Source organism: Lagenorhynchus albirostris, chromosome 11, assembly GCF_949774975.1.
Source record: "Lagenorhynchus albirostris chromosome 11, mLagAlb1.1, whole genome shotgun sequence".
NCBI classification, from domain to species: domain Eukaryota; kingdom Metazoa; phylum Chordata; class Mammalia; order Artiodactyla; family Delphinidae; genus Lagenorhynchus; species Lagenorhynchus albirostris.
Genome location: NC_083105.1, coordinates 80,011,688 through 80,034,185, shown reverse-complemented (window position 1 = coordinate 80,034,185; position 22,498 = coordinate 80,011,688). Strand labels below are relative to the sequence as shown.

The 22,498-nt window shown below is 38.8% G+C and overlaps 1 protein-coding gene across 1 annotated transcript in view; it reads right to left on the bottom strand.

Moving 5' to 3' along the window:
- OVCH1 (ovochymase 1) overlaps positions 1-22,220 on the bottom strand; it is a 63,021-nt gene extending 40,801 nt beyond the window's left edge. Inside the window, exons 1-12 of the mRNA XM_060167068.1 lie at positions 22,103-22,220; positions 21,346-21,464; positions 20,969-21,066; positions 20,025-20,197; positions 18,527-18,614; positions 12,462-12,595; positions 11,113-11,253; positions 10,872-11,002; positions 10,043-10,133; positions 8,671-8,799; positions 7,067-7,141; positions 5,797-5,977 (exon numbers count right to left, since the gene is read on the bottom strand). Coding sequence (XP_060023051.1) covers positions 5,797-5,977; positions 7,067-7,141; positions 8,671-8,799; positions 10,043-10,133; positions 10,872-11,002; positions 11,113-11,253; positions 12,462-12,595; positions 18,527-18,614; positions 20,025-20,197; positions 20,969-21,066; positions 21,346-21,464; positions 22,103-22,220 — 1,478 coding nt within the window. The remainder of the gene's footprint in view (positions 1-5,796; positions 5,978-7,066; positions 7,142-8,670; positions 8,800-10,042; positions 10,134-10,871; positions 11,003-11,112; positions 11,254-12,461; positions 12,596-18,526; positions 18,615-20,024; positions 20,198-20,968; positions 21,067-21,345; positions 21,465-22,102) is intronic.
- Positions 22,221-22,498: the final 278 nt, after the last annotated feature.

The window sequence follows — 22,498 nt, the reverse complement described above, 5'->3', positions numbered from 1 at the left end:
AGATTCTGGTCCATGTTTTACTGTTAAAAGTATCCAAACATTATATTACAGGAACCAGAATTGATGAAACTCAGGTTAAAAAAGAATTTGTCAATTCAAAAATAGGTAAAATTCACATATAGTGTTAGAGATCAGGGCACTGATTCCTGTTAGAGGGGTGATTGTTGGGAGAGGCTCGAGGGGGGCCCCTATTTGTTTCTTGATCTGGGTGCTGGTTACATGGGTGTTTGCTTTGTGTAAATTCCTCTAACTGTACTAAAGATTTGCACACATTTGATATACTTCAAAAAGATGTTTAAAAATTTAAATGTACATCCATTAATTTGCCACATCAAGATCTCCAGGGCTCCCCTGGTGGCACAGTGGTTAAGAATCCACCTGCTAATGCAGGGGACATGGGTTTGAGCCCTGGTCCAGGAAGATCCCACATGCCACGGAGCAACTAAGCCTGTGCTCCACAACTACTGAGCCTGCGCTCTAGAGCCCGCGAGCCACAACTGCTGAAGCCCACGTACCTAGAGCCTGTGCTCCACAACAAGAGAAGCCACCACAATGAGAAGCCCGCGTGCTGCAACGATAAGTAGCCCCTGCTCGCCGCAACTAGAGAAAGCCTGCGTGCAGCAATGAAGACCCAATGCAGCCAAATATAAATAAATAAATTTTAAAAAAAGATCTTCAGTTGAAAAAATATCCAAGTAAAGAGTCTCTCAATTGCCAGAAGTACACTGTCACTTCAGCTCAGAGATTAAGTTTTCATTTCTCAAAACTGTTTCTTCAATAAAATTTATTGAAATTATTTTTCAATACACTTTATTCAAAGGAGATGTTTCTTAATACACATAGGCATCTTCTCTCTAGTCATAACCATGCTCATTTCAATTTCTTGCATGATAAGTCTGACTCATTCATGTGTTTCAATGTGCCTCTATTAAGGGAACTAACTTAGGTAAAGTGCCTGGCAAGTACTCTACAGATGGTAAAGACTCCATAATGGTAGCCATTTATTATTATCATTGTTCTTATCTGTCATGCACTCTAATGGAAGGATCAACTTTGTTCTCAAAGTCACCCTCTAAATCATTACTAACTTATTTCTTAAAGCTGTTACCAAGCTGTTGTCCTAGAATCATACCCCTGCCCTTGCCTTGAAAGGAAACCAATTGCTCGTATCTAAGTCTCAGGAGGAAGCTGCAAAGAGAAAAACAAGAACTGGTTAGACCCAACTAGGCTCAAGATGGCGGAAGATTTGACTTCCACTAGACCTTGGACCTCATTATACGCTCATTGTAATACAATAGCTAAATGACGTACCCACCAGCGCCATGACAGTTAATGGTTGCCATGACAACACTGGAAAAGCCCATACAAGAACTGAAAACGAGTGCTGCATCAGTTCCAGGTCCAAACCACATCCTTGTTCTCTGATAAGTCATGGATATTCCTCCCACTCTTTCCAATTCCCTCCCTTTTACTTCGACCCTCCTATATATATGGTGTCTCCACCAGAATTGGGTTAAGAAGTTGAATTTCAAACTAAATTCCCACTTCTCCATTCTTCTGCCATTGAACAAAGCTTCTGCTGTCCCAGTCTCAGCATTGGTTTCATGATTGGCTGTGTGAATCCGAGTGGAAAAAGAACCTCCCTGGCTGAGACAAGGGGTGTCCCGGCATGTGTCCAGGCGACCAATTTAATGACAAATTCATTCTACCTTTTTATACAGAGAATAGTGTCCACAATACAAAGAAATAATAAACATCATGGTAGAGTTGATAATGTAGCTCACAATCTCTAGTGAAGAAATTGTGCACAGTCATCAAATATCCTTTTATTTGGTAGAGAACACTGTAAAAAGTATATGACAACACAACGTACACTTTATAAAGCAACAAAGCTTGAGATTTCTCCAATATGGGACAATAGCTGAAGGTATCAATTTATGAATTTCTCTAGCCTTTCTTCCCACTTGTCCATGATCAAGCTTCATTTCTTGTATCCTTATGGCCTCATCCCCAACGCAACAATGGGACATGTATCACTTACTGCAACAGGAGAAGAAAGAGTAACTGCTAAGTTACAGAAAGGGGCTGAAATTGAAAAAAAACGCTGATTTAGGTTTGAGACAGAAAGATTCCAATGCACAATTGCAAAGTGAGTTTAGTGCCCTAAAGTAAGTTAAAAATCCCACATGATCACGAAGACCAGAGTGGAGTCAGCAAAATAAGAACACACCAGGTTTTTCCTAAGGATAGAACAACATTACCCAGGAACTTGTTAGAAATACAGACTCTCCGGCCCCACACCAGACTTTAAGTCAGAAACCCTCCAGGCAATTCTGATGTTTGCTGAAGTTTGAGAACTAATACTAAGGGTAACCAGTGCCAGGGACAGTAGTATATGGGAGGTGATACAGTGTTGCTGTCAGTCAGTAGTATATGGGAGGTGATACAGTGTTGCTGTCTTTGGAGCACTACCCAGCAATGCCAGCCAGCCTGGCACCTGGTGACCTTCAGCAAAAATGATGTCTATCTCAGCTCCCAGATTTTGCACACTTCCTCAACTGGCTCATCCCACATGGCAAAGCTGCCTTCTCAGTGGATTTGGATACTCAGAAGCCCCCTTCTATGGAGGATGGAGCCCTGGATGTCTATAAGATTGATGAAGTTGAGGCAGGGAGAAGCAAGTCCTTGAAGGAATCAGCTGAAGAGCTCCCTAAAGGCAAGGCATGAAGGGAACATACTACCTTGGTTATACCAGCATATCAAACACTTCTGAGGTAAAGATCTATATAGTTCAAGCTTCAAAAAGATATTTTTCTGGTCAAGTAAGTTAGGCAACTATGAAAAGTTAAAGAAAAAATGAGGTGCACAGACATTTTTCATATCAGTATAAATACAAGGCACAATGTTTTGTGCAAAAAATTATAAAATACTACAAAGTACATTTAATGTGCATACACATTAATGGAAAATCAGATAATTAAAACATTTTAATATTGATTACTTCCAGAGAGGCGGAATGGATTAGTGAAATGGAGAAGGTAGTTTAGATTTTACCTGATAACTTTATTTAACTGCCTTTTAAAACAAACATTATTACTATTTTAATGAAATTTTACAAAGAAACCAAGAAGGTTCACTAATGATATTGGACACAAGTTCTTTTTGTGGTTAACTTAAATGGTTCACAAACATTTTTAGCTGACTCTGTTTATTAATCTCAATTGACTCATCAAGTTGACTATTCTACCTTGTGAAGAATGGTTTGCTGTGGTCTGTATCTTGCTGCAAGGAGTCATGGTCCATGACATTAATTCAGGAACAGACTAAACTATTTGACAAGGGAGTCTGCCAAAGCTTCTGCTGTGCCTCTGGTATCAATACTAATAGCTGTTTTCTCCAATGCATTAATTTTCACTAATTAGTCAGCTATAACTGAGGCTTTTCCATGGTACATAAAAATGCACTTCGATAGAATTCTTATAAAATGGCTTCTCCAAGGGCAGAAGGTGTTAGAATGAACCATGTGGTTACTGGATTGAGTTGGAAATATTCGCATGAACTCATGTTTACTTTAATATAGGTACAGATAGATAAATATGTTTATATAAGTGAGTTAGTATGCATACTTACATTTTCTAGCTCTTTCAGCTAAGAGGGCCTAGAAACAATAGCCCCTAGTAGCAAGCAGGGTGCCCAGCACCCAGATCTTGACTTCTCATGCCATTCTCCAATAAAATGAACCAGGGCTCACGGGAGAAATGGCTGTTTCTAGGACTGAGAGGGGAATACCTAAGATGAACCTGGAGCATCCTGTTGTGTCACAAAGGATGGGGGAATATCAAAAAGACAAGAAGCCACTCTGAAAGAACTCACAGTAGTCAAAGCTGGAACAATTTGAGCCACAAAATAAATATACAGTATTTATAAAAATAAATATTTTCAAGTCCGCACCGGTATAAATACATGATTTAATAAATAAAAGGAAGAGAAGAGGTAAATCTCGCATACGGAAGAATTTCAAATAATTTTTGTAGGAAGCTATGCGCTCAAGAAGGTGGAGCTTAAGGCCCAACTGTTTGAGTGTGGGCTACCCTTAGCCACTTGCTTCCAAAGAGTAGGTAAGGATGGGGGGAAGAAGCACCTTTACAGTGGAGACACCTGGTAAACACTGCCTGGGCCAGTGATGGAGGTTAACGTCATCATTGAGAAGTCATGTTGACAGCTTGTACCCTTGATATGATGTGATAAGAAGAGCATGTTGCCTCTGTGTTCCTCCTCCCCCAAATCCATAATCCCAGTAAAACCATGAGAAAAACATCAGACGAACTCAAACTGAGGTACATTCTACAAAATACCAGATGAGTACTCCTAAATACTGTCCAGGTCATCAAAAACAAGGAAAGTCAGTGAGACTCAGAGCCAAGAGGAGGCGAAGGAGACAGGACAACTAAATGCACCTTGGTGTCCTGAATGGCAGAGGGAATAGCAACTACACAGACCTTGCGAAAGGAACAAGCACAGCATGTTTGAGGAAGGGGGTGGGTCCACCGGGGACAAGCAGGGGAGGGGTCAAGATGGAGTCAGGGACAGGGAAGGGTTCTGGACCTTGGCTGTACATTGGAATCATCTGGAGAGTATTTATTTATTTATTTACTTTGAAGTATAGTTGATTTACAATGTTGTGTAAATTTCTGCTGTACAGCAAAGTGATTCAGTTATATATATATATATATATATATATATATTTAAAAAAAATATTCTTTTCCATTATGGTTTATCATAGGATATTGAATATAGTTCTCTCTGCTATACAGTAGGACCTTGTTGTTTATCCTTGGGAGTATTTAAATTTACAGTGTCCAGAACCAACCCACAAGTGATTGCCTTAACTAGTCTGGACTGAAAGTGAATTAATTACAGTTACACACATCCACATGATTTAATCTATATATGTTATAAAGATAAAAGCAAATCACATAAGAATATAAACTATAGTTCTTTTATATTAATATCAAAACCAGGAAAAACAAGGCGATATACTGGTTTTAGGGATTCATAGATGTTAAAACGAAAAAAAAAAGCAAAGGAATTATGAACACAAAATTTAGCATAGTGCTTACCTCTTTGGGAGGGGCACTAAGGGGTTTTGAAAGGAAAGTGTAAAGATCCTTCTTACGCTAGGTAGTAGCGACACAAATATACATTTACTAACTATTCTTTAGATCACATATGTATATTATGTACAGTTTTTCATATCATGGCATAGTTTACAATTTAAAAACACGGAAAGTTCAGTGATCAAGGTGTGGATTATCCTACTGTGCTCTCCACTGTCGTGAACCATACTTTAAAAGGAACAACACTAAACCAATCCAGGGTAAGGTACATTGCATGGCGAGGCCTCTGGAATTACAAACAATAGAACAATGAGCATTTAGCTTAAGGATTAAGTTAAGGCAATGTGAGAGGGCTGTTATGTGAAAAAAGAAGAGATTGAGTTCTTGTTTTCTGGAACTGCAGTAAATTTAGATCGATAAGTTTCTGCTACAGAGAAGCAGACTTGGGCTTAACATAATCAGAGATCCCCATAAATGGGATGAACAATTTCAAGATTTGATTTGCTTTTTCCTCACTGACATTGTTTAAATAGAGGCTAGGTGGACCTGGGGCAGAAACACTGAAAGGAAGATTCATGCTTTAGAATTAGTCTGGATGATTTTAGAAGTTAGACAATTTTACTTATGTCCTAGGTACGGTACATGAATACATTAGTAAAATATCATCAGTCTCACTCACGATTGCACACAATGGGCTGCAGTCAGAATCCAGCTAGAGCTGATGATGGCACCTCCACACTGGTGATTGCCTAGAAACCTCAAACCCACCTGCCATGGCCAGCAGTGGGGGCAGGCTTCCTCCCCTCCTGCAATTCTCCTGGAAAGCCACTGAGGACTAAATGGAGGGATGCCACAGACACCTACAGCAAAGGAGATCAAACTAATGACCCATCCAACTGAAATAATTAAGAACACACTCCTCCCCCAATGGCTTGCCATAGCCAACAGTAGTAATTCCCAAATACCAGATGAGTTTCATGAAGATACAGATTCCTAAGACCCATCTCTGTAGAATCCGACTTTAAAAGCTTGCCTAGGTGACTCTGCTAAGCAATCAGGTTTTTAGGTACTGGCCTAAAAAATTATATTTCTTCATTCATTTAACAAATATTTATTTAGTGTTTGGTGTTGCCAGGCACTGTTCTAGACATTGGTGACATATCAATGAACAGCATACTGTAGACAAAAATCCTGGCCCTCATGGAACTTACATTTTAGTAGGAAAATTCTGTTTGTTAGCAAAGGATACAAGGTTCTTTATTATACATCCTTGTTTAATCTCTCTTTCTCATTGTATAAAACCACTTACCAATCCCCAAACACACCAAATTGGCTCAGACATCGAAATGCTGTTCTCTTGTCTGGAATACTGCTGTGACTCAGATCAAGTGCTATCTTCTCCATGAAGTCTTCTCTGACTCCCCCGTAAGAGGCAGACAATTTTCCCTCTTTATAGCTCCCTGTGCAACTTTCTATTGATATTAAAACCCATCAACTAGAACATATGAAATACATGCATACAGAGCAATGAAAGTTCATAATATTTAACCAGACACTTAAGATTATAATGAAGTTAAGAGTTACAAGTGTGTTAAAAAATGAAAACAAAAATGTTTTGTTGTCACCCTTTGCCCCCCAATGCAAAATCATATTAAACACAGAATTTAGGAAGATATTTTAAATATTAAGTTTGCATAGGAATAAATGAGGACAAGCAATGCTCTCTGTACCTCTTTTTTCCTGTCATAAAGCTTATTTCTTCTTCCCTCTATCTATAAGTCTATACTCAAACCCAAACAGGGTTCTGGAAATTTCACGGGCTTAAATATAAAACTCATTCTTGCTCACTGTGAAGCTATATCAGTGCAAGATGAGGCTTCTGTAAAGAGACATCTAGTTAAAGAAGAAAGGAAATTAAACAGATAAGAATCACATGGTCATCAACTCACCATATGGTATATCTTTTGTAGAAGATACAGCATTGGTTTTGGAAGATGACGTTGATCCAATTTTGTTTAATGAATCTGCAGAGGAAAAAAATATTAATTGAAAATATTTAGAGTAGCCGATAGTAGCTGACCCTACTTGCTTACATGGTCAATCATAGAACTGCTCTTAAGTTGATCTAACTACTACTATCTTTCAAATGTTATGCGAGATCCCATACATGTGATTTGGTCATATATCTCATAATATCCCTGTTGTACCATTTTAAGCATTTCTTCCTTCCTTGGCTCCATGAAATTACTCTCCTGGTTTTTTAAAAATATATCTATAGTCATCTTTTCCCAATCTCAGTCTTTATTTCAGGATCCTATTCTTCATTCTGAAAGATATTCCACGAAAGTACTGTTCATAGCCCTATTTTTATTCATTCACATATATATGACTTCCAAATGTCCATCTTCGATCTAAATCTCCTTCCTGAATTCTGGATCTAGGACTGCTAGATCTAGGACTAATTCTAGGACTGCTGGATACCTCCATCTGAATCTCCCACAAGCTCATAAAAATCCACGTATCTCAAATGGAATCAATTGATTTTAACAGTCAAGATGGTCTTGTTATGTTTCTCTGTATCATTTAACGACTCCACAATCCATGCAGCCACTCAAGCTAGAATCCTGGAAATCATGCTGGAATTTTTCTTCTTCATATATCTCCTTCCCCACAACATAACTAATCAAGCGATGTCAGAATAAATTCTTACCGTGATGTCCTCACTACTCTCCTTGTGAGTGAGCTCACCCCGACCTCTAAGGCCATCTTCTACATCACCACTAAGGTTTGAATTCTGGCTCCACCTCGTGCCAGCTATGCACCTTGGGGAAAGTTACTGAACTCCTAAGCCTCTGTTCCCTCATCTGTGAAAAGGGGAACAGTATACAAACCTCTTAGGTTTGTACTGAGGAATAAACGTAATAATACATGTGAAATGCTTAGTCCATACCTGGTACAGGGTGAGTAATCAATAAATGTTAACTAGATATGCTGTCACTGTGGTACTTAACATTTAATATCCTGTGTCCATCATGATCTAACTCTCGCCTTTTTTATCATTCCCTCCAAAACTCCAACAAAATTGAGGTATATGTAGTTTTCTGTACAATATCCATTCTCTTTCACATTAGGGTCTTTGCATATGCTATTCCTTTTGTCTGAGTAAAGGCTACTTTATTTTCTAGAATGACTAGAATCATACTAATCCTTCAAAGCCCTCAAATATCCCAAAACAGAGCCAATCTCATTTCTGAGTTACACTCTCAAATCTGAATTATCTACTTTTCATATAAGGTGCTTGGAATCTTTTTTGATCATCTAGTGGACATAGTTTCTTGGCATCATCTGAAGTACTTCTTAAAGCACAGGTTCCAGGGCCCCATTCCACATCTACAGAATCAAAATCTTTGGGGGTGGGCCCAGGAATCTGCATTTTAATTTTGCTACCTAGGTGATTCAAGCACCCTAAATTTAGGTAAACATGGTTAAATTATCTTCCCTATAACCATTTCCATAAGCAAAATATCACAATCATACAAGTGTTTATACTCACCTGAGGGTAAAACGCTGAATCTAGCCTTGAAGCGTTGGAAATTCTTTCCACCATCACTTTTAAAGTGAATCACCATCATATCACCAGGACTGAATACCCGAGTAGCATTCAAGATTTCACAAAGCTTGGCTGTAAAAGTTTTAGGGAACTTTGCTTTATAGTTACAAAAAATTAAAAATCAGAAAACAGAGGTAAAACATCATCCAATTAATTTTCTTCCAAAAAGTTTTGTTTTCTCCAACTTTGCTTTGTACCCTTCCATTTCATGTGGGAATCAAACACTAGTTTCAAGATAACAATGTACTATAATTTATCTTGCAGGAAAAACTCTATAGATAGGGCAAGAATATCTGACTTTTAGTATGCATAGAAACCTCAGTTGACAATGAGAAGAGGTGAATTAAAGAAAACCCCAGGGGCTTCCCTGGTGGCGCAGTGGTTGAGAGTCTGCCTGCCGATGCAGGGGACACGGGTTCGTGTCCCGGTCCGGGAAGATCCCACATGCAGCGGAGTGGCTGGGCCCGTGAGCCATGGCTTCTAAGCCTATGCTCCGCAACGGGAGAGGCCGCAGCAGTGAGAGGCCCGTGTACGGCAAAAAAAAAAAAAAAAAAAAAGAAAATCCCAAACTTGGTATTCGTCCTTCCAAACAGAGCATGGCTACACTTTATGTGATAGGTAACACATAAACCCCACTCTATATGGGTCCCGATCTGCTGCATCCGGGAATTGGGCTCCCTTCACCTGCCCTGACTCTCCAAATAAACATTCCAAAGTTATCTATATTCCTGGTCTCCAACCCACACTACACCTAGCTGAGGGACACATAGTAGGTGTTAAGGATGTGGCAACATGGCCAGAGGGATAATTTTTCATACGCAGTAAATTGGTAGGTCAAAGCTGAAAGTATGTTTGAAGATTTAGCTCAAAATTTAACTTTTAGGGCTCACGTAGAAATTATAGCTTTGAATAATTTTTGAATAATTTTTTTCTGGTTACTTTTCTTGGACATAAAAATGAATATATCAGCAATTGAAGGGATTAATACAGAAAAAAAAGTTTAAAATTTTACCTTAAATCGCTGCTAAAATTTTACTGTGTTAACATTTTCTTTTTTCCCTGGGACCTCCTTTTCACCTTCCAAATATTCTGAAACATTCTTCAAATTTTGCATGTTTCTGTTAAAAACTTTACTGGTAACTCAGTTGAAGTGATAGATTTTAAAGCTAAAGTTTTACGGCATCATGAGTTTCCAGTATAAGAAATTCATATCCCCACTCTACCTCATGGTATCCAAGGAAGCCAGCCAATGCTCCAACTACTCTGCTTTGTCTCATACTTTTCAGATTAAATTTAAAGGACAGAATGTTACCACCCAACCCATGTTCCTCTTCAGGATCACCATAAATCACAACAGCATGAGTACCGTTTTGGTTAAATTCAATACTAAGGTCTTCAAATGTCAGCTGTATAAATTATAAACATAACCAGAGAAGTGGTCAAAGAGAAGATACAAACTTTTAAAGTTTCCCTCTATACGTTAAAGGGCTCTCAGTCACACCCTCATATTCCGTTGGTAGAAGGGTAAACAGCTGCAGCCTCTTTGGAGGGCAATTACTACCAGATTTAAAGACACAAACCCTTTGACCCAGTGAGTCCACTTCTAGGAATTATATACATCCACATCGTCCAAAAATAGTGACACAGGAACATACCAGCATTGCTGGCATGGGCAAAGACTGGCAACTCACTAGAAGTCTGTTAATAGGGAACTGGTGTAAGAAATTAAGGGACATCACACAATATAATTTAATGCAGTTGTTGTAAAGAAGCCCTCTGGGCTTATCTAGAAAGATCCTTGAGATATTTTTAAGTAGAGAAAGCACTGCCAAGCAATATGAATATATACATGTTTGAAAATGCTCAGAATCTCTCTCTATGGATATTCCAGAAACTTATCAGTGTTTGATTTCAGGAAGTAGGATGGGAGTTAGCTGAGTAGGAGACTTACTTTTTGTTTTAGTCTCTTTTAAACTGTTAAAACATTTTAAACTACATACAAAGATCCCCTTTTAGAGTTAAAGAAGAAAAAAGCAAATAGAAGATCTTAATCATAAGACAATTTAACAGTCCTGATGAAGCAAGTTCTGCTAAACACACACAGCTAATTTCTTGATGAAGTAAAGGTCTCCTTAGTTGCTTGCCTTTATAATGTGTTTCTCTGGAGCATGAATCAACCAGTGACACCCTACATTCCTGGGATACAGGTGAGGATAGCCGGCAGAGTGAATCATCCCTTCCACCACCAGCACAGCCCCACTCCCACATCCTGAACCTATGGAGGTGTTGTGGAAATCCTAGGTGAATAGACAAAGGCATTCCCTCTTCCTCACCCTCATATCACAGAAAAACAGCAGGGAATTGCATGCCTGATTTAATACCTACCTGCTTCTGAGTTCTTCCGTATAGCAGTAAAGGTAAGCTCAAAGCTGCTGCCACTGTTGTCTGTATCAGAAACAAAGGTAACTGTGGCCTCATTGGTCTCTGTCAGCAATGGTGAGGGCAATATATTTCCACAGACCTTACCTTAAAAGCAAAAGAAATTGAAATAAGATTACTGAAAAATGATGGAAACAAACTTAGACACGTGCTTTTCTGATACTACCTTCCATGAACTCTCTGTTCTAAATACACCAAAGTATACAGTAGTCCCTTTAATTCATTCTACACTCTGCTTCAATAATTTATACTCCATTTACTTCCTCATACCCAATCTCACATGTCCAAATTCTACTCATCCTTCAGGGTCTAACTCAAAGTCCAGCTCTCCATAGACATTCCCTGACAACCAATGGAAACGAGAGCTTTTCTGAACCCCACAGCACATATCCTACTCTACGCCATTTCCTACTTTGTGGTACACCTTTATTTACTTCACCAAACTGCAAGCTCAGTAGGGCAGAGACTGCTTTTACTCTGTATACACTCAGTACTTGGTATGATATCTGGTTTAATGATTGGTTTAAAGAATGATTACTGGGTAAAAAGGCCTGAAGCATGAAATCATTTAGTCAATAAATATTATAACCCTTAGCACAATACCTTGACTATAGAATTCTGTCAAATACTTCTGAAGAGATACTTATACTAATCATTGGCCATATGGAGACCTAGAGACCGAGGTCTATGCCAGCTCCAGAGACCTTCTATCACGCTTAACACATAATATTTCAATTAAAGTAAATATATCAGTTATGCTTATATAGCTTATAAGAGGTATTCAATAAAAGAAATGAAATGACATGAAATTACCTATTGTCATGAGAAAAAAGAACATTATAAAACAATGTAGAGTTCAGTGTGTACAGTTAATATGTATAGATAAATATACATCAAAATGTTAGCAGCATTTACCTCTAGGTGGTAAGGTTATGAATGGTTTACATTTTCTTCCATATGCTTTCTGTCTGTACCAGATTTGGCAAACGTGCACCCGCTTTTGTGGTAAGAAGGAAAAAACTGACATGGCCTTGAAAGGAAGTTTCTGACAATTGTGAGATCAATTTTGTTCAATACTGCTATTAAACTTGAGAAAGGAATCGATAAACCTCAGGAAATATGCTGGTCTTCGCTTCCACTCTTACCACACACACTCTTGGCCCCTTCAAAAGGGCACAGTTTGCAAGATGAAATAATTTCCCTGTGTGCAGAAATCTAATTTCAGATCCCTTAGCCCCTCTTTGGTTGTTTGGATACTCTAAAATGACAAATGAAAATAAATGTAGCATACTCACTAATAAGCACTCCACTGCTTGATTGTAAAGATACAGAGTCATGGTCACATTCAACTTGATTTTCTATGTCTAAGCTTGTAAATTTTATTAGGATAATTTTATTTTCTGGTACCATTATTTTCCAGATACATAAGCTGCAGAGGAGAAAGTGAAGAAAGTATAATAAATGGCAGAGTCAAGTGTGACAAATAAGATCTAATATCAGAGGTTTAGCTCATAACTCAATACTAAAATTTTACAGGATATTAGAAGGTAAAAGGCAAAGGAAATTCTTTATGTGAGAATAATTTGTTTATGCTCAAATTGCCATCATTTCTCCAAGAAATGGAGCAGTATTAATCAGAGAATGTCAGAAACCACCCTTTAAATTTCATTTAGTTATAAAATGCAAGAATTTTGATCTACGAATTTAAGAAACCTAAGATTCATCTCTCTAATTTATTAGTCTAATTGAAAATTCATAATATTCACCCAGAAGTTGAATTATGGATTATGAATTATGGATTGACCATGCAGCATATTTTAACCCAAAGCAGCCACATCCTCCTAGGTCAGCCTAAGTCATAATCCCTGTAGTTGCGATGTTATCCAACTTCCAGGAAGGTAAGCTGTGACCTTTTACAAATATCTTTAGAAACATGTTTAAACATTTTGAAAGTAGTTTACATAATTTAACACACAATCATTTACCTTTATTTTTCTACATGAATTCATACTATTTACTCAAGAAAAGAAATCCCAATCGGCCAGACATTCTCAGGGTCTTCTATGGCTCACATGTATGTGAGTTCAAAGTAATTGTTTTTTTTAATTGACAAGTGACCCTCTGTCATGATTTTAATTGTTCATTTATTTACTTTTTAATTTTTTTGAAGTATAGTTGATTTACAATGTTTCAGGTGTACAGCAAAGTAATTCAGTTATACATACATACATATATATATATATATGTATTTTTCAGATTCTTTTCCATTAAAGGTCATTCCAAGATATTGAATATAGTTCCCCGTGCTATACAGTAGGTCCTTGTTGTTTATCTATTTTACATATAGTAGTGTGTATCTGCTAATCACAAATTCCTAATTTATCCCTCCTCACCCCTCTCCCTCCTTTGGTAACCATAGTTCATTTTCTATGTTTGTGAGTGAGTGAGTGCAAAGCAATCTTATCTGGAACCTAACATGTCAGAACGAGCTTCCTTCTAAAGCTCCATAGTCTTTATCAACAACCTTAGACCTGCTAACTGTCCCATTGCCCTTCAAGTAATAACTTCTCAGGACTGTAGGAGTTATCCAACCCTTTTATGCCCAGTTTCCAAAACCAAACACTGTAATTCTCACCAAACACCTTCTACTTAACCAGAAACTCCTTGCTTTACGCTTTTTCTATTCAAGCTCATCATCCTGAACTAGATGTAAAAATAGACTGCCTAAAATATTATTAAAATTACTTTTTAATCACTTTGAGTTAAAAAGCAATAAGCTGCCTAAAATATGACGATGCCCACTTTTCTAAGCACTTTAGTCGGGAAAGCACTCCGTATCCATCTTCCTTCTTGTGATTCATTACCCCCCTTTGAGGTAGGCAGGAGAGAAATTACTCCCCCTTCTCCAAATAGAAAAACTGGCATTGATATTGAAAGAGTCATCACATCTCACATATAATGGGAAATACAGTTTAGGCTTTATGACTTCAAAGGCCACTGCTTTCTCCTGTTTTCATCATATTATTTTCTAATTCAAAAATCTCTAACTCAAAGATGGAAAATAGATTTCAAGTCACATGCCAACCTTGATTTATTGTTAGTGATTGCTGCATTAAAAGGATTCTGAGGTCTAGTCAAGCTGAGTGAGAGAGGGGTACCAGAATTAATCATTGATTTATTCATTCAAATAGCTATTGAGCAGTTATTATATGCCAGGCACTGTTCTAGGCTCTAAAAGATGTAATATTTTCCTTGGAAGGAGACCATCTGAATGCCATGAATCTGCCATTTCTGAGAGTCTAGCTACCACCTACCAGAATAAAGACAGGCTTGGAGAGACTATAACTACCTGCTTCACTTTCACATTATCTCTTTCTCCCTTACCATTGGCTAATTAACTCCATTTGGAATTTAAAAGACCCTTCTTCCATCATTCAAGTTTGCTTAGCACGCTGGAGTCACTAAGTAGGTAAATTGGCTCCATGCCTTATTACATTTCTAAGACACGTCTTTTCACATTTGAACATTCTAAAATCAGAAGGATCTTACAATGGAGTCTTAAAGTTCGGTTAGAAGGATCTCACAATGTTAGTCTTACAATCAATGTATTGAAAGAGTGTTTCAAGAGAGGATTTGTAATAGTTTTGGCCAGTCACCTGGGGGTTGACTGCATACTACTTAATTTTTCTGCTTGAGGTGTTTTAGACTACACTAGTGGTGAAAATTTTAGACTGCAGACTTGCATGAATATTAGCTTATGATTCGAATTCTCAGGAAGATTTGTACTCCTCCCTACATCCATTTCCAAGGTTGAGGCATGTAACTTTCCACATGAGTGGGCTTATGCCTTGTATAGTCTTACACTGAAGGTATAGGTGTCCCACTTTTATATGGAGATCTCCTAATCTTGGGTATTTTGTTTTCTTGATTGGTGGTACATAAAATAACAATGAACAACCAGTCTGTTTTCGATGTGTTGAAATATGGTACAAATTCATGCTGATATTGAGTTGTAATGTAGCTGAAAGTCTTATTGCCTTTAGTTGACTTCTTACTTTAGTCCCTACAAGCTATTTAATATCTTAACTATTTAATCTTAACTTCATTCTCTAAACATGAAGCGGTTCAAAGCTTAACAATTACTAAGACAGCATCTAGTGCAAATTCCTTCAAATATCCCATAGATTACCTTGGCATTTTCTGTTCCTTTCCCAGGAAAGGAATTATCTTCCTTCTTTCCAAAGCTAAATCTTTATTTGTTGTGTTCTCATGAAACTTCCTTCACATACATATGTATTTCTCTTAACTAATCACTCTTACTCTCTCTCCTGCCCATAAGAACAGTTAGCCCTACCCTTCAAAAAGCAAAATCCCCATTTCTGTTAATCCTAGTGCCCTATTACCCAAAGCCACTGTCCCATCTTCCTCCTTCTCTTCACTGCTCAACTGTCTTCCTCATCTCAAACAATAGCAGCTCCTTCCTTCCTGTAGGGCACAAACCTTCAACACAATCTTAAGTCTTTCTCTCTTGAAACCCAAATTTTCAAGTTGTTAGCAAATCCTGTGGCTCTACCACTTCTCACCACCTCGACTGTTACAAACCTGGTTGAAGCTATCTTCATCCTTACCGGGATTGCTGCAGGAGCTGGTCTTTCAGCTCTTGCTCTTGCCTGTTCTATGGTCTATTTTCAACACAACAGCCAAAGAGATCCTTTAAAATGTGTCAGATCATGTTCCTCCTCTGCTCAACGTCCTCCAGTGGCTCCATATCTTACAGTAAAATCCAAAGTCCTTCTTATGCTCTATAAGTTTGGCCACTCATAACCATGACCACTTTCGCCCTCTCTCACTTAGCTCTAGCTAAGTGCTAATTTTTTTTTTCTGCCAGGAATATCCCTTCCCAAGATGATCGTTTGATGGCCTCACTCATTTCATTCAAGTCTTTGTTCAAATATCATTTTCATAGTGCAGTCTTCCTGAACATCTTCCCCAATTATTGCACAACCCAGCACTCTCTACCCCTCCTTCTTGCTTTATTTTCCTGTACAGCACTTACCATCTTCTACTGTATGTAATATTATCTGTATTATCCCCACTTTCCACCCCACAACTTGCCCCGCAAAGGAAAACATTTTTGTCTGTTTCATTCTCTGCTGTATAACTAGCACCTAAAATAGTGCCTGACACATCTTAGGGCCTCAATTAATTTTTACTATTTGGTGAAGAGGTACCAAGTCTTCAACAATCAGTTAATGCATTGTGAATATAGCTTCTAACCTTACAATTCTACTGAATCAGTTCCTAACTTTTGAATTACCATATCCAATCGCATTTTATCTGAACTCATTTTGACTTTTGCAATGTTTGATACTACTAAGAACACCCTCTGTCTTGAAAGTCCTTCTTGCAGTGATCTCTTCAATACTTCATCTAAATTGAATCACAAGTTCTCTGTCTTTGAGGGTAAATTGTCTGTCATCTGTGTATATCTTATCCAATAGATAAATGCTTTCTAGAATCTCACGCATAGCCATCCATCTTCTGCTCAAATATCCACTTATAAAGGAAATTCATTATCTCCTGCGCAGGCCATTAAATCTCAGAAATCTCTCAAATTAGAAACTCCTTTACATTGTACTGAAATCTACCTTCTTCTAACATTTACCCTCTGCTCTTGTTCTCAGCTCAGCAGTTAATCAGAAGTCCAATTCTGCTTCTATGGTAGCCTTTCAGATAAATCAGACAGCTCCTTCCTCCTGTCAAGTCTTCTTTGGAATGAATATATTCCTAGTTCCCTCCACCACATCTCCCAAGGCACTGTTTTGAATTTCTTTTGATCTTGGTCATTGTCCCTCAGGTAATTTGCAGCCTATCAATGTTCCTCTCTAACGACTGTATCTAGAGACCTCCTGCCTACACCCCAGCCCAGGACTCTAACAGAATAGGACTCTGGATGCTATTCGTCTAAAAGTTTAAGCAAAGACGGCAAAGGCTTTATTGGTATTATATTATTACTAGGTTGACTCACAGAAAGTCAACTTAGACTCTTAATAAGCTTTTTAAATATGGGCTGCAATTAAGCCACATCATTTCTGTCCTATACTTGTAATGGATATTTACATTTATTTTACATTAATTTTGTAAATTATAATCTCACCACCATTTTGACTTCCCATTGCCCATGGCATAAAGTCTAAGCTTCTTCACATGGAATTCAAGGTCCTCTACAATTAAGCCCTTTTTATCTTCATCATCGACTGCTACCCCAGTTCCTACTTACATTAACATTGTTCTCCAGCTGCACTGGGACACACTGTCCAAACAGTCCTGATATTCTTCACCTCCTGACATTTCTTATACACAATTCCCTCTGCCTGGCATGATCTGTAGAAATCTCTTATATGTTAGAGCTACAAAAGACGTCATGAGCAATAAAATCATAACTATACTTCACTGTCTAGTTTCAATACCATCCCCTTAACTGAAGCATCTCTACCCCTCCCAACCACAGTACACACACCTCACAAATCACTGCAATAGGAATTATTCTCTCCATTGTCAATAGTACCAACACATCTTGGTAGTGTGGATTATAAAGCTTATTTCACCTTGTTTTATAGTATAGTTATTTATGTCCAGCTCTTTCCTCCTACCAGATTATAAACTCATAGAACTCTCATCTACCTTTGAATACCTTTCAATGCTCAATGTGATTTTAAAAATGAATGTAGAACACTTAAGAAAATGAGATATTTGCAAAATTAATTTTTAAAGCTTAAAGATATTCTTAGCCATATAGAGGACAAGGTAGGTAAAAATTTTTTTAAGATACTGAAGCTTATAGATCATGAGCTATTTTCCCTCTTATAGGCAACACTGAACAAAGTATTACAATTATTACAGAAATAAGTGGGACAGGATGAACCACTAATTCCCAAAACAATCTCACTACCAGCTGCTGTTAATGTTAGATATTTGAATACATCAATTCAGGTTAAGTTCCAGTCTTTTTTTGTTTGTTTATTTTTTTTTGGCTGTGCCCCGCAGCTTGTGGGACCTTAGTTCCTAAACCAGGGATCGAACCTGGGCCCCCTGCAGTGGAAGCCTGGAGTCCTAACCACTGGACTGCCAGGGAATTCCCCTCGTAAGCTCCAGTCTTAATGTTGATGATTCATACTAACAGGTATCAGAAATACCAATTAGCAAATATTTGTCATCCAGTACTAGATAAAATATTTAGGGTTTTATGTTAATCAAATAAAGTAATTGAGATACCAGATAAAATTGCCAAAACATGGCCCCTTAAAATGGCATGATTTGGGGGAAAAACCCAGGGATCATTCCTACCAGGGTTACGTACCGATTATGAGAATAGTTGCTCTCTTTCGAATGGGGATAACAAATCTTCCCATTTTCTCCAAATAATACTGTTCCCTGAGGTCTACAATCTTCCAAAACATAGGAAAAAAAGCTGATTATTTTGCTCAGCCATGGACATTTCAAGACATATTGTACAGACTCAGCTTGAAGCTATATAATTTATATTATATAATTCGTATTTATGGAAATGCATTTGTTTGTAGGTGCCATGACCTATACCTTGTATTTGCAGACTTTGTTAGGAAAATTTCTAAATCATAATTTTAAAAATATATAATAATTTTATTAATTAACCATCTGATATTCTTTACAATACTTTTTCTCCCACTTTTACTGAGGTACAATTGACATATAACATTATATTAGTTTCAGGTTTATGACATGATTTGTTATTTATATGTATTGTGAAACAGTGAGTATAGTTAACATCCATCACCATACATAGGTACAAAAATGTTTTTCCTTGTGATGAGGACTTTTAAGATCTACTCTCTTAACAACTTTCAACTATGTAACATAGTATCATCAACTATAGTCATCATACTGTACATTTTTATCTCCAGGACTTATTTTATAACTGGAAGTTATAACTTTTGACTCCCTTCACCCATTTTGCCCACTCACCACCTCTGGCAACCACCAATGTGTTCTCTGTATCTATCAGCTTTTTTTTTTTTCTTTTAATTCCACATATAGGTGAGATCACACAGTGTTTGCCTTTCTTTATTTCATTCAGGATAATGCCCTCAAGTTCCTATCCACGTTGTCACAAATGGCAAGATTTCATTCTTTTTTATGGCTGAAGAGTATTCATAATATTCTTTACCTGCGTTCTTCAGATTTAACAATTATCCAATTTTCTCAAATCATGAGTCATAGTGACGCTGTCAAATTATAGTGTATGAAACTGATATGGTGTTTTCCCATCTCTAACTTCCTGGGTTATAATAAAATACCTTTGTATAATGATATTAAAGTAAAAGTACACAAATTTTAGCAATGACATGGCAAGTCTCCAGCATTCACTCAGAAATTTCAGACTCCTGTGTCACATTTTAATTGTTGGAAGCTAGAACAGGCAACTAGGCAATGAGAAGCTTAGAAAGATGATATTAAGGAGGTGTTATTTAAATAAATTACTTGACACATTCTGATATTCATTTGACTGTGGAATTGATGGTTATTGCCTGATTTCATTGCCACTTTAAAATATTGTTACCATTAACCTTTGTTCAAGCGCTTGTTAACCTTACGCCGGCCTCTCGCTGTTGTGGCCTCTCTCGTTGCGGAGCACAGGCTCCGGACGAGCAGGCCCAGCGCCCATGGCTCACGGGCCCTGCCGCTCTGCGGCACGCGGGATCCTCCCAGGCCGGGGCACGAACCCACGCCCCCCGTATCGGCAGGCGGACTCTCAACCACTGTGCCACCAGGGAAGCCCTCCGTTATATTTTTTTTGTACTCCAACACTCCCTACTTACCAAAGTTGGCTTTGTGTTTTAGATATAGCAGTGCAATATCAAAACTCATACATCCAAGTCTGTTGTATTTAGGATGGATAATAATTTCTGAGACAGGAATTTTCTGTTCCTCCTTATCCTTCTGAAAGAGGTTATACTCCCCAGCAGTCACAGTCAGATGCTTAATTTGCTTCCTAAAACCAAACAAAAATCTTTCAATAAGTCTAGCTGTCTCCCCCAGGAAAGACAGTCTTGGTTTCATGTAATTAAATGAAAGTGATTAATGTACCTTTAAGCATTTCTAAGTCTTAAAAGAAGATGTATCTTTATTAGTGATTATTATCAATTGTTATAATTCCCTGTAAATTATAGGTATCTATAAAAAGTCATGGTTTTCAATCACAGAGTGTTTACATTCTGTGAACCCTTTCCCCTAGCATCAATTGTCTTTCTGCATAAAATATTTGTGTCTTCTTTTGTACATAAACCAGTCTATATATGCTCTACCATTTTAAGCAAGATAGAAAGGTTGTTCCTAGAACTGTCCTTCTTTTCCTTTTACTAGTACCCTCTTTTAATCTAGTCAAGTATCTGTTATTTCCACAGTATTTTCCCCTCCTAATTACTGAAACCCAGATTATTAGAACATTAGTGCATCTGTTCAACATTTGATGTTAATACTTTATTAAAATAAGTAACCATCACCCCTACCCCACCACTAACTCCACAGATCATAGATGATGTCTGGGATCTTTGGGGTCTCTCATTCGTAGAGTAGGAAGCACAAGAAATCTTGGGATATACACAAGTTTCTGGGAATCAGGAAGGTCAGTGGGTAGGTGGACCAGAGGGAAAAATTAAGAAAGGGACTAAGACTGAACCTTGTATGGTATTTAGGGCGTCGAATCTCCCAATCCTATTGCCATGGATCAAGGTTTGATAAGTAATGGAAATCCACAACTTACTCATCGAGGCTAGCCAGGCAGTGTGCTGCTCTAACCACCAGATCACCTTGAATCAAGCTTCCTCCACAGAAGTGGTGCCTACCTAATTTCAGGGAGACCTGCCCAAGAAAAAAGTTATGAACACAACTAACATACATCTCCACACAGACGTCATCTCCTTCAGAAACATTTGAAATCAACTCTTCTAATATGATGTCACATTAAGACACTGATATAAATTGGTTAGGAAGAGATTTCCTATGAAATAAACTCTTTGACAGTGAGGTCAAGTGGGGTCTGGAGAAAAATTACATGTTAACCTGGAGTTGTAGTATTTGAAACAAAGGAAATAATTCACCGTTTTCTCATTAAGAAATCAATGTCTTTCTTATACCCACCTGCCACGGGTGTCCACCAACTGTTGAATTTCCCCAACTAGTAACTCTAGAGAAGAACCCCGATTCCAAGATAGTTTCCGTACTTTTCAAATCAACTGCACGAATTCCGCACTTCAGTCCTGTGTGGGAGAGCATATGTGTGATCACACACACATACACACACACACACACACACACACGCACACGCACACGCACGCGCACACACACACACACACACACACACACACACACACACACACACACGGCATCTTATGTAAGCGTTCATTTTATCCTGATTTCCACGTTCGGATTTTCCTGGCCTGGCTCAGATGTTCTGGTGTCACTCAGCTGCAGGCTATCCCCTTTCTTTTCTCAAGATACCCCTGACTCGTTGACTAGAACTTGCCTCGCCACTCCCTCTGCCCTTTACAGCCTGAGCTACCTTAATAAAAAAGACCTGGGCACTGCATGAGGGCCTCTCCCTCTGGTGATGGATTCGGGGCTTTCTCTGGGAGGGTGAGCATCACATAATTTAGGTGGAATGAAAGATACTGGAGAACATATGCTGCTCCGGAACAGAGCTATTAGGTTTTAAGTTACTTCTACTTGGTTATCTTTCCCTGGAGGAGAATCCTTAGCACAAGCATGATTAGCAGATGTGCCTAAAAACTTGAACTCCAGAATCCAAAGGATTGCAGAAGAAAATCCGGCCCAGGCCCTTCTTGGGCACACCTGGCTGTTCTCCTTTCTGCCCTGGGGAGGAATGAAGTCCCCTTGCCGGCGCTCAGCCGCCCGCAGCCTCGGCGGCGCCCAGCGCCGGGCTCACCTCTGCTCCGCCAGGGGCAGACCGCGAGCACCAAGAGCAGCAGCGAAGCAGCCCCAGGCGGCGTCCGCATGGCGCCCGCGCGCGGGGACCCGTCGGTCTTCCTCAGACGCCGGCGAGAAGAGGGGCTGCGGCCGCAGGGCTCGCGCTCCCGGAAGCGCACGCGCTCTTCACTCCCTCCCGCGGCGCCAAGGGGCCGCACCTGCCGCGCAGCCGGGCGCACAGCTTTCCCTCCTCAGAACCAGAAGAGCCTTGGCCGCTCTCGGGCCGCCCAGGTGTCATAGCGCCCCCGCCCTCCGCCCCTGGAGACAGGAGCGAGGTGACCTCGAGGGTGAGCCTGGGCCAGATGCG